Source organism: Phascolarctos cinereus, unplaced genomic scaffold, assembly GCF_003287225.1.
Source record: "Phascolarctos cinereus isolate Bilbo 61053 unplaced genomic scaffold, phaCin_HiC Scaffold_5;HRSCAF=322, whole genome shotgun sequence".
NCBI lineage: Eukaryota > Metazoa > Chordata > Mammalia > Diprotodontia > Phascolarctidae > Phascolarctos > Phascolarctos cinereus.
In genome coordinates, this window is record NW_027555958.1 from 287,991,533 (window position 1) to 288,009,141 (window position 17,609).

Genomic DNA, 17,609 nt, shown 5'->3' on the forward strand with positions numbered 1-17,609 from the left:
TTCTCAAATTAAGTATCAAGAAAAATTTGAAAGGCTGCAAATCTCGCTTTCCCTAGTTCAGCTTAATATACTCCTATTCAGTCTTTATTCCTCCTTTTTTGAAAATAGGAGGAAGAGGAAAAAAGGAGGCTAGAGGATATATGAACATACACTATCCCCTCACTATTAGTAAAGTATGATAGTGTTGGCAAAAAATGGACCATTTGGAACAAATTCTTATGAAAATAAATGGCAACTTAAAAAAACTAAAACGTCCTATTCTAGTTACCAGGCAAATTTCCCTCACTGCAGTAGTTATCAGTTTGTTTATAGAAAGAGATATGCTTCCAATTCTCATGTTACCTGCAAACAAAATACTACAATTTCCTTGAGGTGAAGTTAACTTTCTTTGTTTTGTTCACTCCGTGAGAGAAGTCATTTAATTTCATCTATCCAAGAGGAGAGAAGACTACCACCATGCCCCATGTATATACCCAGCCCTGTCAGCTGAGCAAAAGAAGGAACTGTCGGACATTGCCCTTTGGATGGTAGCTCAGTAGGCAGTATGGCCAAGTGGCTGAGCCAGACTGGGGTGCAGAATACAGAGGAGAACCATAGGCAGTTTCATCAGGTCCTGCTCAGCACCGATGGAAGGATCAAGAAGCGCACTTTTGTTCTAGGAGACCCTCTACCAGAAGGGCAATGATGGGGTGCCCTTTATCTGCACCATCCAGGACAAGTGTGTTGTTGTGGGAATCAAGGTCGACAAAGGTGTGGTAGCTTTGACTGGAACTGATGGGGAAACCACCACACAAGGGCTGGACAGGCACTCAGAACACTGCACTCAGTACAAGAAGGATGAGGCTGACTTTGCCAAATGGTGCTGCATGCTAAAGATGCACCCTTCTCCCCTGGCAATCCTGGAGAATGCCAATGTGCTTGCTCACTATGACATCATCTGCCAGCAGAATGGCATCGTGCCTATTGTGGAGTCCAAGATCCTGCCAGATGGAGACCATCATCTTAAATGATGCCAATATGTCACTGAGAAGGTTTCGACTGCTGTCAAGGTCCTAAGTAACTACCATGTGTATCTTGAAGGGACACTGCTCAAGCCCAACATGGTAACTCCTGGTTGTGCCTGCCCCTTCCAGCACACCCCTGAGGAGATCACCATAGCAACTGTCTCTGCACTATGTTGAACTGAGCCTCCTGCTGACCCAGGTACGACATTCTTGTCTGGAGGTCAGAGTGAGGAGGAGGCCTCGATCAACCCCCAAAGCCATTAACCACTGCCCTCTCCCCCAGCCTCAGGCACTGACCTTCTCCTATGGGTGTGCTCTGCAAGCCTCTGCTCTTAGTGCCTGACATGGGCAGAAGTACCATGAGAGTGCTGCCACTGAGGAGTTCATCAAACGGGCAGAGGTCAACAGTCTTGCTGCCCAGGGCAAGTATGAAGGAGGTAGAGAAGATGCAGGTGCAGCTGGGCAATCTGTCTACATTTCCAATCATGCCTACCAAGGCTGTGAACCCTGGTCACTCCTATCCCCAGCCCATGCCACCCATACTAAGCTTTATCTATAGCCATGGCCGAACCAAACAACTATACAGAGCAGAGGGAATAACACCCTTTCCACTCTCTGCTCAAGTACCCCAGCATCACCCCCTGCATTGTTATACCTTGGGGAGGGAGGAAATGGAGAGCCCCTGTGGGCCAGACAGGAGAAACTGAGTAAGGGGGTTGTTAGATCTGAGCAGGATATCTGGGTTCCCACACCCCCACACTGTCTTTGTGTGATATCCCCCTACCTGCTACACCCACGAGTCTCTAGCTTCATCCTGGACTCTCATCCCCTCCCAGGGTTATAGGGTTGGGCCCCAATTCATGCCACACCTTCCATGTGACTGTGTTGTGTAGTGCCTCAAATAAGCATTAGTGAAATCCGGAAAAATAAAATAAAATAAAATAAAAAAACAAGAGCCCTGAGGCTGATACTTGAAGTTACCTGTAAGCCTTGTATACAAGGGTCTTGAGTCCTATCTCTTTTTTGAAAACTTTGTCCTCCTCTAAGCCAGGCAATTGAAGCAGTTCCACCAGATTCTACTCAAAAGGAAAAGATCTCAAATTTAGATTTTTAAGAGAAGAGTTTGCAGGAAGAATAAAAGGGACAAAAGAAACAATCTGGACTCACAGCTACATTAAATATCAATATTCCCATCAAAACCTTTCAGGTATGATTTGGTGATGAGATGTCTGGTATGCTCTTTTCCCCGTCTGCCCACTGAAACCCACAGGCAATGTGGTATGGTAAAAATAGCACTGAACTTATTTCATTCATTCATTCATTTATTAAATTTTTATTTTCAATTTTAATTCTCTCAGTCTTTCCCTCTCCCACCCATTTAAAAGGCAAGAAATATTATTCCCCAGTGGAGATTTTTACACCTGGCATTTCAAAACAGAAGAAATCATGAGTCTGGGCCAAACTTGCACACTTCTCCATCCCCCCAAAATCCCAAACCAACCTTGCCAACCTTTCACGTGCTAGCCATTTTTCTCATGCTCCTGAAAACCTAGGTCAGGAGAAACTAGCATATTTCTTGGCTCCCTACTGCCCCTGCCAGACCCTCACTCCTATCCCAATCACTCTCTCCTTTGAAATTCACTACATCCCTAAGATTCTCTTGTTCAGATCCTTGTTGCAGACATTTACTGACCTGCAGACTACCCTCTCTCATTTCTCAATTACTTTAGTACTTAGCTCACAGTCTTCTTCTCCACCCCATACCTACTCTCATCCTGGATGATTTTAATATTCATACACTGATGTCTCTTTGAATATCCTATGCTCCCAGTTTATCAGCCTATTAAATTCCCACAGCAGTAGTGACACTTTAAGATAACACTTTTATCTAAAAATCTGCTTCTGTTATTTAAATTTGAAATTTCCCTCTCTTTGAAATGCAAATCAAAACAACTCTGAGGTACCACATCACACCTAGCAGATCAGCCAACATGACAAAACAGGAAAATGATAAATGTTGGAGAAGATGTGGGAAAATTGGAACGCTAATACATTGTTGGTGGAGTTGTGAAAACGATCCAACCATTTTGGAGAACAATTTGGAACTATGCCCAAAGGGCTACAAAAATGTGCATACCCTTTGATCCAGCAACAGCACTTCTAGGGCTATATCCCAAAGAGATCAAACAAATGGGAAAAGGACCCACATGTACAAAAATATGCATAGCAGCTCTTTTTGTGATGGCAAAAAATTGGAACTTTAGGGGATGCCCATCAACTGGGGAATGGCTGAACAAGTTGTGGTATATGAATGTAATGGAATACTATTGTGCTATAAGAAATGATGAACAGGCTGACTTCAGAAAAACCTGGAAAGACTTATATGGTCTGATGCTGAGTGAAGTGAGCAGAACCAAGAGGACTTTGTACACAATAACAGCCACGTTATGTGATGACTAATATTGTTAAACTGAACCCTTCTCAGCATTACAAGGATCTAAGACATCTCCAGAGGCCTTGGGATGGAAAATGCTGTCCACATCCAAAGAAAGAACTATGGAAGTCGAATCGCTATCACTTATTTTTACCTTCTTTTAAGTTTTGTTTCATCTTTCTGATGGTTCCTCCTATTGGTTTTAATTTTTACTTACAACTTCACTAATGTGAAAATATGTTTAATGGGAATGTATATGTAAAGCCTATATCAGATTGTGTGCCATCTTGGGGAGGGTGGGGGGGAGGAAGGGGGAGAAAAGTTTTCAACTCAAAAGCATATGGAAGTGATTGCTGATAAATCAAAATAAATTAATAAAATTAAAAAAAAAAAAGAAAATGTAGTCATCCAAAAAAAAAAAAGAAATTTCCCTCCCTTTTCAACACCCCTCTACCTTACTAAATCTGCCTCTCATCTTCATCATGTTCTCTGATTCATCTATTCTTTCTTTGTTCTTCCAGATCATCACCATTATTCTGGCTTCACTTTCCTCCCTCTGAGTCTTGACCTTATAGTTAACCAGTTCAACAAGGCACTTTCTTCCACGCTGAATGCCTTGCCACCAGGTCCTCTCATTGTTCTCATCCTGGAACATCCCCATGATCTGTTCTGTCCCCCCCCCCCCCCATCCACCATAACATTCTGCTAACTAGGTTCATGACAAATTCATGTCATCTGTCTTACCACTCAGGCCATTTAGCATCCTCCTTTGATTTACCTCTGATTCTCTCTTATTCTCCACTGCACGTTTCCCAAACTTTCTCTTTTCTCCTTCATCCCCTAAGAGCACCTCCAGGGTCTAGTAGACTATTTTACTGTGAAAATTAGGCTAGCCACTCCATCCCGAGTTCTCTCATCTCAAAACCTCTTCACATTTTTTGACCTATCCTTTCTCACTTTGCTCCAGCCTTAAGAACAGAAGGCCCTCCTCTATGCCAAGGCTAACTCCTCTACAGGTTTCCTCAAACTCATCTCCTCTCTCTTTCAGGAGCTGACTTGACTCCCACAGTCAACAAGGGGAGCAATCTTTGTGGAGAAGGAGCCTGCCATACATCCACAGCACCATCAACACCAACAGATGACCAACTGTCACCAAGGTAGGCCGAAGAACCCCCAACCCCCTTCCCCCTCCCACAGCCCTGCCTCCTCAGCCATCATTCAGAAGAGATGAAACCTGGCAACCTTCTGGTGCTACAGTTCCCAGTTCCTATCTCTTCAGCAACCACAGCTACTGAAGCCCCACAAAAGAAAGTTCACCCAAATTCCTTAGCACCATCAAATAGTTCAAAGGATATGATTTTATCCATGGAAATTACACTAAAGAAAATTACTCCCTGTTTCACTTGTTGCATCCTAAGGGCCACTGGGCCTTCCCACATGACTTGTAGCTGAAACTTCCTACATATGTTGTTTCCCCATGAGAATGTGGGGACCTAGGTGGTGCCAGGCCTGGAGTCAGAAAGACTCATCTTCCTGAGTTCAAATCCAGCCTCAGACACTTATTAGCTGTGTAACCCTGGCAAGTCACTTAACCCTGTTTGCCTCCATTTCCTCATCTACAAAATGAGCTGCAGAAAGAAACAGCAAACCATTCCATTTTCTTTGCCAAGAAAACTACAAATGGAGTCATGAAGAATCAGATACGACTGAAAAATGACTAAACAACAAAAATTAGAATGCCAGTTCCTTAAGAGAAGGGACCTCACAGGGACCTGTCTTGCATTTCTATTTGTATTCCCAGAGCTTGACACAATGCCTTGCACAAAGTAAGTACTTAATAAATGCTTTTTTATTCATTTATCCTATAGCCTTAAAACAAACAAATAAAAAACACCATGCTTTATTTGACCTGCTCATCCTCTCAAACTACTTGTTCTCTCTCTTTTCCCTTTCACTACTAAACTACTAGAAAGAGAAGCCTAAGAAATGGTTCCTACCTTGCCTCACAACTTCCTCATTTTATATTCACTTGTCAGTCTTTTTGCATATAGAGGCTTCAGGCTGCCATCTCAAAGATTACAGCAACATTCCATAGTTACCCAAACCCATCCATTTAAACGCCACATCTTGAATCTGCCTTCTTTGTTCCACTACTCACCTGGCCACCACCCTAAATCATTACTTCGTCACCTCTTGCCTAAATTATTATAATGGCCTAATTAGCCATTCTGCTTCAAGTCTTTTCCCTTTCCAACCTGTCCTACACACATCCTGCCAAAATCAACTTCCTAAAGCACATATCCAAGTAACTCTACTGCTCAAAGACCTTCAATGGCTCTGCTGCACCTTGGATAAAACCCAATGCCTCAGACTAGTATTCAATACCCTCCCCAATCTGCATCCCACCAACCTCTTCAATCTTATTTCACATTGCCACTACTCACCTACTCTTACGTTCTAGCCATGTTGGACAATAAGCTGGTCGCCAAACTAGCTGTATCACCTCCCACCTCTCAGCATTTGCAAAAGCTATTCTTCAAGTCCAGAAAGAATTATTTCATTATTCTTATCTTCCTTCAGAGGCCATCTTCTCTAGGTCACCCTCCAGTTGGCATGTTCTCTCCCTCTTCAAAATATTCTTAGAGCATTCCTTTGCCCTCATTACTCTTCCCATCCCTAGTAAATACTGCACCCCTGAAGAGTAAGGACTAATCCATGTTTGTCTTTGTATCCTTAATAATGCCTTGTCCACAGTAACCACATAATTATTTGTTGATTTGAATTAAGTATTACCTGACCACTTCTGCTAAAAATGATCTCCCCCTCATTTGAACTATGGCATTTGCTACCTTTATCTTTCATTTGGGACTTGCATGATGTCTTGTACTGCACTTCTGGTATATGTACATGTTATGATGAGGTAGAAAGAACAGCGGTCTTTGAGTCCTGACTATAACACTTACCAGCTGAGTGACCATGAGCAAATCTATTAACCTTTAACCTTTCTGAGCCTCATTTTTATTCCTGTGATTTGGGATAATATTCACAGGGCTGTGGTGAGAAAAGTACTTTGTATGCCTTAAAAGTCCTAATTACCATCTTTCCAGTGAGAATGTATGCTCTGTGAAAGCAATCAGTGACCACAGCTTATCTCCCTCTGGATCTCCTAGCACCCTATAGGCTACCTTAAATGTACTAAGTACTTAATACATATTTGCTGCTTGACTGGAGCTCATCAGGTAATAAGTGTTAGCTGCTGGCAAGCCCTTTCATGCTATTCTTGTCCAACAAACCCAGAGAACCCCTGATGGTTGGGGGCCTTTCCTCCTATCTCAAATGTCACCTGGAGGATGATGTCATAGAGGCGGATCAGGTCCTGGGGCCGAGGAGAACGTTTGCTGTCATCCTCTGGCTGCTGCTGCAGCAGTGCCTTCTGCAGACCTTTTGCCATGCTTTCGTTACGTTTGATTGCAGTCGACAGCTTGATGAAAGTCAGGTAGCTAAAAGGCACCATATAACAGCTCAGGTTATGCGTTATGCTCAGTGAAGGTCATTCAGTAGTTCACATAAATGTCACTGTTGCGAAACATGGTATTAAGGGAAAGAAATGGAATGGAAAGAAGAGGATTGAGAATATTTCCTTTTCACTAGACATAAGCCACATGCAGAGGCTTTAAGCAGTTAAGTTTCCCAATCACAGGTATAGAAGACAAGCTTCGCAAACTAACCTTAGTAACTTCCCTCCTCCCCTGATCCAATTTCAGAAACACCTCCTACCTGTGCAGGTATTGCAAATTAGACACTTTCCCAGACTCCCCATCAAGGCTGTTCTCCCTTTGCTTCTGCAAAAATTAGAAAAAAGGGATCAGCTAGAACAGTTGTTCCATATCTTACTGGAAAAACTGTAAGATCAAAATTGCAACCCTTTGTTGGCTATGGTGACCACGCTGCACGGTACGATGTACAAACAACACTGAAATGCAGGCACAGGAGAGTCTAGTATACTGTAGTAGCCCTAATATTAATCAGAAAAAAAGATTTACATTGGAAACAGTTGGTCACTCATTTGCTATGGACACCTCAAAAATAGGCCTGGACCATGGGATGACCTTCTTGGGTAGGAAGATAAAAAATATAACACCTATATCATCCATCAACTTCCAGAACACTCTCCTAGCTTCCTCAAAATGATTTTAAGTATGATCTTAGAATCTTTACTATCTCTCTTAGAATACAATGATAAATACCAATGACCCTTTAAATGTCCTGGACTGTACATACTTCTCGCCTGTCTTCCTTTTTTTTTTGGGGGGTGTGTGTGTGTGCATGTGTCTGGTGCTAATGGTTGGGGAGAGAGGAATGGGTCTTCTATCTATATCACCCCAGCTAGAAGTTTAGTGGTCACTCATAGCCTAATCCTAACACTAATTAGCACAACTTTAATCTACCCTAACTGGGGCTGGTTCATCCCTCCTTGGGCAGCCTGATGGTCCTCTGCTCCTGGGAGCTCACCAAATTTGGGCCAGACGCAGTGTGAACACAAGATTGGCTTTAGCCCTACTGTAGCCAGAACTCAAGCAATGCCACTAACTTCAGTCTCCCTCAGCAGTAGGGATTACAGGTGTGTGCCACCAAGTCCAGACCACTATAGACCTTTCCAATGAGCTTCACATTCACAGCACTCCAGCTGCTGACCAACAAGGCCATATCTTGGATATTATCCATCACAGCTGTTCTACTTCTAAGGACTCTGAAATTCTTATTAGTCTCCATTCTCACTAACACTCCTAATGCTCCTAAAGTCCATCCAGGTCCGTTTCTCCTCATAGTCTATCTATATTCCAAAACCAGCCATTTCACAATGCTCTCATTTAGTATCCTAGAATCCCTCATTCATATTCTGACATAATGGCATTACTAAATCCCAAACCTACGTAACTTCATTATCTGATTTCCCTGATCCTAGGCTGCCAAATACTGTTGGAAGGAAATCATGAACTTCAGCCAATTGGCTCCACTACAAAATCACACCATCTAACCTGAGATGGACTCTCACTATTGCTCTGAAACTGATCTTCTCCTACTGATTCTCTATTGCTTCCCCACAGCTATGTGTTCTTGGACACATCATTTAATCTCTGATTCTTATTTTCTGGGTCTGTAAAATGAAGAACTTGTTCCCCTCAAACACCTTTTCTAATTTCTTCAAGATTCTAACCAAAAGATCTGGGCTATTCCATAGAAACTTCAAACCCCAACATTTCTTTGTACTTTCACCCATCTCTCTTCCTTTCTTCTAATCTTACAAGAGACAGGCCCCTTCCCTTGGAAAGATAACCCCTTGAATGTGTGTTCTCAATCCGACCCTACATTACCTCTTGTAGGTCCTTACTACACTAATCCTCTTCCTTCCTTGCCTCACTATCTTATGTATTTTCCAATCTCCTTCTGTCTCTGAATCCAAATATACTCAGGTCTCCTCTTTAACAAAACAAAAGAAAACAAACAAACAAAATTTTCCACCAAATACTCCTTTGATTTCGTCACCTCTCAAGTCAGCACCCCATCTGCCTTCTTCCATTCACTGACACTAGCTCTTCAACTTTTGTAATCTGGTTATCTCCATCATTCTACTGAAACTGCTCTCTCGAGCAACAGCCTTTTCTCAGTTTTCATTCCCTTAAATGTTTCTTTAGTATTTGACACCAATGACCACCCCAGCTTTCTCTCTGCTATACAGCTTTCTTTTATTAGCACCTGACTGAACTGTCCTAGCTGGCTGATAGGGTACTAGACTTGCAGTCAGAGAAAAATAAATTCAAATCTTGCCTCAAACATTTACTGGCTACATGCCCTAGACAAGTCACATAGCACCTACCTTACAGGACTGTCACAAGGATCAAATGAAATAATATATAGAAAGCACTTTATAAACCATAAGAGTGGGCTATTATTAGTCAGTCAATAAGCACTTATTAAGTGCTTACTACATGCTAGGCACTGTGCTAAGAATTAAGGGGACACAAAGAAAGGCAAAAATTCCTACCTTCAAGGAGCTCACATTCTAATGGGGGAAACAACATTAAAAATTATATACATATCGTACACACAAGATATATACAGAGTAGATAGATGCTAATCTCAGAGAAAAGGCACTAGCATCAAGGTGGATTGAGAAGGTGGGACATGGATCAAGATGGTGGAGGAAAGGCAGGAAGTTACCTAAGCTCTCTCCAATTTCCTTCAAAACAACTTTATATCATGCTTCAAAACAAATGCTGAGCGACAGAACCCACAAAAGGATGGGGTAAAACAATTTTCCAATCCAAGATAACTCAAAAGAACTGCAGGAAGCATCTGTCTCACTTGGGTAAAAGGGGAGCACAGACCAGTGCAGGTGGTATCTGGACAAGCAAGCAGGAGACCCCTAGCCCCAGCACAGATCAGCAACTGAGGCCTTGAGACCCTAGCTCAGCAAGCCAGTGGCACAGTGTTCCAGTGGTGAGGCCTTCAGACCTGATACAGCAGCCTAGTAGTAAGGCCTGCCAGACCCAGAGGCCCTGGCACAGCCAGCTAGACTAGAAGAGGGATTCCAGTGCAGCTTTGAACTACCAGTGCTAGAAGACCCAGTACAGAAAGCCAGTGACCAGCTCCCTGCTCCCTGTGCAAGAAGCCTGAGACAGTGCCCCCTGTACCCCAGGAGCAGAGCCCAACTTTAAAAGTCACAAATTAAGCTGGAAAATGAGCAAAAAACAAACAAAAGCCCTGACCACAGAAAGCTACTATGGCAACAGGGAAGATAAAAACACAAACTCAGAAGAAGACAACAATTTCAAAATGCCTACATGCGAAGCCACACAGAGAAATATGAATGGGTCTCAGATCCAAAAAGTCCTCCTGGAAGAGCTCAAAAAAGATTTTAAAAATCAAATGAGAGGTAGAAGAAAAAGTGGGAAAAGAAATGAGAGTTATGCAAGAGAATCATGAAAAAAAGATTCAACAACTTGGAAAAAGAAAACTCCTTAAAAAGTAGAATTGGCCAAATGAGATACAAAGGCTAACTAAAGAAAACAACTTCTTAAAAATCAGAATTGGGAAAGTGGAAGTTAATGACTCTATGAGAAATCAAGAATTAATCAAACAAAATCAAAAGAATGAAAAAATTGTGGAAAATATAAAATATTTCACCAGAAAAACAACTGACCTGGAAAAGTGATCCAGGAGAGATAATTTAAAAATTACTGAACTACCTGAAAGCCCTTATCAAAAAGAGAAGGTAGGATATAATTGTTAATACTACCATCAGATTGTAAGCTCCTTGAGGGGAAGAACTATTCTTTCTTTTTTTGTAGCTTAATCCCCAGCACTTAGCAGTGTCTATCATATAGTAGGCACTTAATAAATCATTAATGACTATGGACTACTACCATTTTTGACTGTGTACAGCATTGTGGGAAATAAAAAAGATAAACAAGACAGTTTTTGTCTAGTTTAGTATCCAGTAGAGTCAATGACTTACAAATAAATAATTAAAAAACAGAATTAAATGATATTCTGAGACTTCTTTCTCCTGTATTTTCAATGCAAACATTTCCCCAAGGTTCTTTCCTTGGTCTCTTCTTCTGTCTTTATGCTTACCCCTGGGTGATCTCGTGCACTCTATGACACTGATTACTGCTATTCTGCAGATGCCTCCCAAGTCCTTATCTCCAATTCCTATCTCTGTTCTGACCTTTCCAGACTTCTATTTCCAGGTTCCAAATGCTTACTGAATATTTCTACTTGGACGTCTCATCCACCAGTAACTTAAATACAACATGTCTCAAACTGATCTCATCTATCTCCCCCCAAAATATAATCCTCTTGACTCCCTCTAAACCATTTCTGAAAATGGCCCCTTCATTCTTCTAGTCAACCAAGCTTGAAACACTGATGTTTCATCTAATCCATAATCTTAAATCTAATCAGAAATCCTTTAATTTTACCTCTGAAATGACTCTCACCATCTGTCCTCTCATCTATTTCCATTGCTATCATTTTAGTCCAGTTTCTCATTACCTCTTACCTGGACTACTGTAATAGGCTCCTAACAAGTGTTCTTGCCTTCAGTGTCTTCCGCTAATCCATCTTGCAGAGCCTTGCAAGATTTTTCTAAAACACATTTCTCAACACAATACTCAATGTTTTAAAAAAATGTACTGCTGTTTTTCTGCAATTAATTTAATGGAATCCAAGCTACAAAGCTCAACAATCAAAGCATTCTACAATCTGGCTCCAACCTCTACTTTAAGCTATGTTTCAACTAATCATCTTTATATGCTTTACATCTAAAGTTGTCTTCTTCCTATTTCTCTGATGTCCTGTGCTTCCCTTTCTCCATGTCTTTCTCTACATTCTTCTCTATGCCCTGAATGCCTTCCCCTGTCACCTCTCCCAATTCTTCCATTTGAAATGTTAAGCAATTTATTAATATAAATATATAAGAACAGGAGCCATTCTCTAATAGTAAGTAGTCAAAGGATATGAATAGACAATTCTCAAAAGCAAAGTTTGCTATCGATAACTATATCAAAGAAAGTTCTAAATCATTAATAATAAAAGAAATGCAAAATAAAACAACTCTGAGGTTCCAACTCACACCCATAAGATTGAGATGAGAAAATCAAAACCAAAATTCTGAAATACATTATTAAAGGGTTCCTTTGTGAGTATGACAAAGCTGACAAACTGGTAGGTCACTGTGAGATGGATGGGTTTGGGACTGGCTGAATGAATGACTGTATCTAAGTAGTAATTTCATTAATGCACTGATATCAGCCTAAAGCAGTCTCTAGTAGAGTGCCTCAATGTTCTACATTTATTCTTCATTTTCACCGATGACTCGGATAAAGGCTTACATGTCACGTTCATCAAATTTTCAAAGCTGTGAAGGATAGCTACGGTAATACAGAGTCAGAATCCAAAAAGGTTAGAACAAATCTGCCAAATCTAATTAGATGAAATTTAATAACAACTAACCTTAAGTTGTACACTTGATTTTCAGTCATATATAAAAATATAGTGTGGGGGAAATATGGCTAGGTAAAACTTCATATTGGGAAAAAAAAGATCTAGGGTTTTTTGCAGACTACAAATTCAGTGTCAGTCAACAGTATAACACGGCAGCCAAAAACTAAATGCAATCTTAGGATGCATTAAAAAGAGCTTTGTGAGGGGCAGCTGGGTGGCATAAAGTGGATAGAGTACCAGCCCTGGAGTCAGGAGGACCTGATTTCAAATCTGGCCTCAGACACATGATATTTACTAGCTGTGTGACCCTGGGCAAGTTACTTAAACCTGACTGAGCCCCCCACCCCCACCCCCTTCATACACACAGAGAAGTCATTTGGGGCAGCTAGGTGGCACAGCAGATAGAGCAACAGCCCTGGAGTCAGGAGGTCCTGAGTTCAAATCTGGCCTCAGACATATAACACTTACTAGCTGTGTGACTCTGAATAAGTCATTTAACCCTAACTGCCTCACAAAAACAAAACAAAACAAAACAAAAACAAAGGAGCTCTGTAACTAGAACAATGTGGGAGATAGTACTGTATTATACCAGGCAGAGATTGCATCGGGTATACTATGTACACTTCTGGGTGAACATTTTTAAGAATCAACAGGAAGGCAGGGCCAAGATGGAATAGAAAGAAGCAATGCAGAGGAGTTCCCATCCACAACTCCTCCAAAAAGATATATAAAATGCACCAGACCAAATCTTGTTGCAAAAATCCAGGAGTCTGCAGCCACTGGGGTCAGGGAAGGAGCACTGCGGAGTACTCCACCACCCTGGGAGAGGCTGCACAAGACCAAAAAAGGAGGTCCCAGACTCATACTGGGGAACACCCAGACCCATACCAGGGTGCTGCAACAGTGACAGGTGTGAACTGGTAGCTCTGTCATCCACTACCTAATCCTAGGTCACAGAGACAGAGTGGAGTAAGAAGGGGACCAGTGCACTACTCAACAATGTCACTGTCTTTCCCAGTTCCTGGGCAATGTACTGAAAAAGGAGTAAATTCAAAAGCTAGCAGCAGTAATGGTGTGACTCAGACCAGGGTCTCACTATCAGCATCGAGCCCAGACTGCAGAGGAATAACCAAGGCAGGTTAAAGCAGAGTCTACAATTCTGACACTTTGAACCAAGAAAGTTTTCCAGCTGGCTAACAGGGATAGATTCTAGCAGCAGTTTACTCTTGCACAGACCCAAATCTAAGTTAATAACTTGCAGGGCTCAGATCAAGAGGTATAGCAATGAGACTTTGCCTTGGACCAGATCCCTTGGGAACACCGAACGCTTACAAGGCCTCGGATTGTCCCTGAAATCCTGGAATAACACAAAAATCAATATTCCAAGAAAGCAGTAATAAGGTTAGCCCACTCCTTCCCTCCAGAAGTGTGTCAGAGGGGGCAGCTAGGTGGCACACTGAATAGAGCACCGGCCCTGGATTCAGGAGGACCTGAGTTCAAATACGGCCTCAGACACATAACACTTACTAGCTGTGTGACCTCAGGCAAGTCACTTAACCCCACTGCCTAGCCCAAAAAAACCCCAAAACCAAAACCAAAAAAAAAAAAAAACCAAAACCCCTTGATAACAGAACTGTCAGAGTCCAACCACAACATCAAGTCCCAAATCAGGAAGTATGCTAGAAGAATGGTCAAACTAAAAAAGAACCACACCATACTGAGCTATTATGGTGGCAGGAATGTTCAAGACACAAATGCAGAAGAGAATGATTCCAAAATATCTACAAACTGAACTAGAATTCCTAGAAGAGATAGAAGCAAGAGTTAAAGAGGGGAAAGAATTAAAAATATATTTATAAATGTAATGAGAGTGCTTGAGGAAAAACTGAAAAAGAAACGAGAGCTATGGAAGAATTAGAAAGGGAATTAACAGCTTGGCACAAGAAGTATAAAACCTTGCCCAAGCCACAAACTCCCTGAAAATTCAAATGGACCAAATAGAAGCCCATGACTTCATGAGGCAACAAGAAATATTAAAACAAAGTTAAGAGACTGAAAAGCTAGAAGAAAATTTAAAGTATCTCATAGCAAAAACAATTGACCTAGAAAATAGAGGAGAAAAAAATTCAAGAATCAATGGACCATCTGAATGCCACAACCAAAAGAAGAGCCTAGACAACCTATTTCAAGAAATCTTCTAAGAAAACTGTCCAGATCGCTTAGACCTAGAGGTCAAAGTAAAAATAGAAAGAATTCACTGGTTACTCCTTGAAAGAAATCCCAAAATGAAAATTCTCACAAACATCATAGTCAAAAATCAGAGCTTCTGGGTCAAAATAAAAATACTGCAAGTAGACAGAAAGAAGGCATTCAAGTACTAAAGAGCCACAGTTAGTATCCCATAAAATTTATCAGCAACTCCTATAACGGAGCAGAGAACCTGGAACATAACATTCTAGAAGGCAATAACTTCTAGAATAACTTTTGCCAGCAAAACTAAGTATAGTACTACAGGGGGAAAATGAACCTTTCATGAAAAAGAAGACTTCTAGCATTCCTGATGAAAAGACCAGAGCTTTGGAGGAACTCCAAAGTCAAACACAGAAATGAAGATAAATGATAAAGAACTAAACAAGGATAAACTGCCTACCTTTAAATGAGATGATACATGTGTTCCTTCTGAACCCTATCATCATCACAGTTCAGAGAGGAAGTCCAATTAGACAAGGCTTGGGAGTATTACGTTATGTCTTGATGACCAAAAGAAAAGAATGGAAGTGAGAGGAAGAGGCAGTAGGGGAGTATGGTAAGGGGGTGCAGAGAGAAGGTTAAGTTAAAGAATACTGTCTTATATGAGTGTGCTCCAGGAGACACCTATACAAACCAGGAGGTAGAGGTGGTGTGGAGTGACACCTGAACCTCAATTTTATGTGAACTGTTTAAAAGAATGAATACACACATGTATATGTGTGCATACATAGACACACAAACACAGAGTTGGGTAAGAAATAAATTTAGCATAAAAGGAAAATTGGAGGCAAAGCGGTATATAGGGAGGAACAGGAGGTGAGAATAAACTCTAAGGATCTATGAAAAAAACTTTATAGCTTTTTGAGACAGCAAAGAATGGGAATCTGAGAGATATAAATGTGATGGAACCTTTTTGTGTTGAACTCTTATTAGTGCCATGACCAACCAGGATTCCAGAGGCCTAACGTTAAAACATGCTACCCAGCTCCTGACAAAGAAGTAAAGGGCTGGGAAACCAGAATGAGACAAAACTTTTTTTGGACATAGCCGATATGGAAATTTGTTTTGATCAACTATACATGTTTGCATTGGGTTTTGTTTTTCTCATGCTCTCAAGTGGATAGGGTGGGAGGATGAGATGAGAAGATGCCTCTTGGCTGATTAAAACAAAATATTTTTTTAAAAAAATTTAAAAAAAAAAGAATCAAGACTTGGTTGATTGACTAGATATAGAAGGTTAGAGAAATGGAAAATTAAAGCTGCTGAGGTTTTTATCTTAACTGATTAGAAAAACATGGCACTTTTGAAAGAAATAGAGAGGTTATATATTGAAAGCTACAAATCTAAACCTGGGAGTCAACTGCTCAGAGATGACAGCCAAAGCCAGAAAGGACAGGGCAGAACATAAAGTAAAGCAAACCAGAGGCTAAGATAGGATAAATGAATGAATATCCTAGTTAAAGGAATAAAAAAGTACATTCCATGTACTAAGAGTTCGATATAGGAACACATGTTGAAGGGAGTTTTCTGCTACTATTTTACCTGATCTGGCTTGAGCTCTTCCCGGACAGCTTGTATAGTATCCCGACATTCACTAAGCAAGGACTCAAACAGACGTTCCTTGGTTTCTTCACTTTCAGCCTAAATAAAAAGTTGGAGACACAAACATAAGGTTTTTAAGACAACCATGATACTCAGTAATCAGAAAACAAACAACTTTAGAGCTCTATGATTAAACACAAACACATACCATTGGACCAACTAGAAATGTCACTTTAAGTGGCACTGTTTTATATTATATACAATTTATCTTCTCAATGTTCCTATTTGCCTTGATATGGTTACAAATGTGAAAGGGTGAATAATAGATTGAAGTCTACATGGGATTCACTGGATAAACTTAATGTAATTTCCCTCACATGTATCTGCAAAGAATTTTCAACTGAATATTTTATAACTACATATCAAGGTTCCCTACTGTAGACCGAAGAAGTCTGTTTCCTTCTTGCCCCTGCCACCGACTATACCCAGTGACTATGTATTGTGAGCACAATTACTCACTTCTAATATAGCAACAAGCCCTGATGTTGTATACTTCTTTCCTAGCTCTAAATAAGGGACAAACATTGTCGGTAGGCAAAATTATATTCTTGGCCATAGAAATTAAACAGATTAAAGATACAACCCCTGTTGGATGACTATGTGGACAGACAAGAAAGATGATTAGGGGAACATTCTCAGCAGCACTGCTGGGCATGCAACCTGGCTGAACACCTATAGGGCAAATGAAAAAGTGCTTCATTAAGTGAACCCCTGCCAAACCACATTACTATTCTAAAGAATCTGACTGAGCAGATAGGAATGGGAAGAAAGGAGAAAGAAGCTGGACTTGTATTACAGGCAGACCTGCTGTGAAATGAAAAGAAACAACATTCCATTACGGTATTTGACTTCCCATAGAAACTAGACATAAAATCTTTAAAAGCCTTTTGACATTCAACTGACCTTCCACAAACATTTCCATAGGAAAAATGAGGACAGCCCATTCATTTAAAAGATGGGAGGAAGAAAGAAAAATGAAAACATTGTTGTTTTAAGAATAAAGTTTATTTTCTAGTTCCTAATTTTAAAAAATAAACGACATAATCATAAACATACTTTACCTACTTAGAACTTAGAACTCAGAATTTTGGTCACAGATAATAAGAGATCTGGGCCATCTTTCTAAACCTAGTAGCCCATTGGAATGCATCCTACTTATTTAAACCTACAAGGCAAACAGGCAAAGTTAACCAAGAGAAACACTAGAGAAATACACCTTGCACATTATGCATTTTATTTCACACTCCAGAGCTAAGTGCTTTCTAATTATGTATTAATCAAACCCAGTGACCAAATGTTTCCAACTAAAA

At 40.7% G+C, this 17,609-nt stretch overlaps 1 protein-coding gene and 1 pseudogene across 2 annotated transcripts in view; one reads left to right on the forward strand and one right to left on the reverse strand.

Moving 5' to 3' along the window:
* SRP68 (signal recognition particle 68) overlaps positions 1 to 17,609 on the reverse strand; it is a 73,756-nt gene that overhangs the window by 23,202 nt on the left and 32,945 nt on the right. For both annotated transcript variants that reach the window (XM_021002633.2, XM_021002632.2), the window contains exons 9-12: positions 16,240 to 16,338; positions 7,216 to 7,280; positions 6,782 to 6,938; positions 1,986 to 2,080 (exon numbers count right to left, since the gene is read on the reverse strand). In XM_021002633.2, the coding sequence (XP_020858292.1) occupies positions 1,986 to 2,080; positions 6,782 to 6,938; positions 7,216 to 7,280; positions 16,240 to 16,338 (416 nt within the window). The remainder of the gene's footprint in view (positions 1 to 1,985; positions 2,081 to 6,781; positions 6,939 to 7,215; positions 7,281 to 16,239; positions 16,339 to 17,609) is intronic.
* LOC144457972 (fructose-bisphosphate aldolase C pseudogene) lies at positions 141 to 1,563 on the forward strand (annotated as a pseudogene).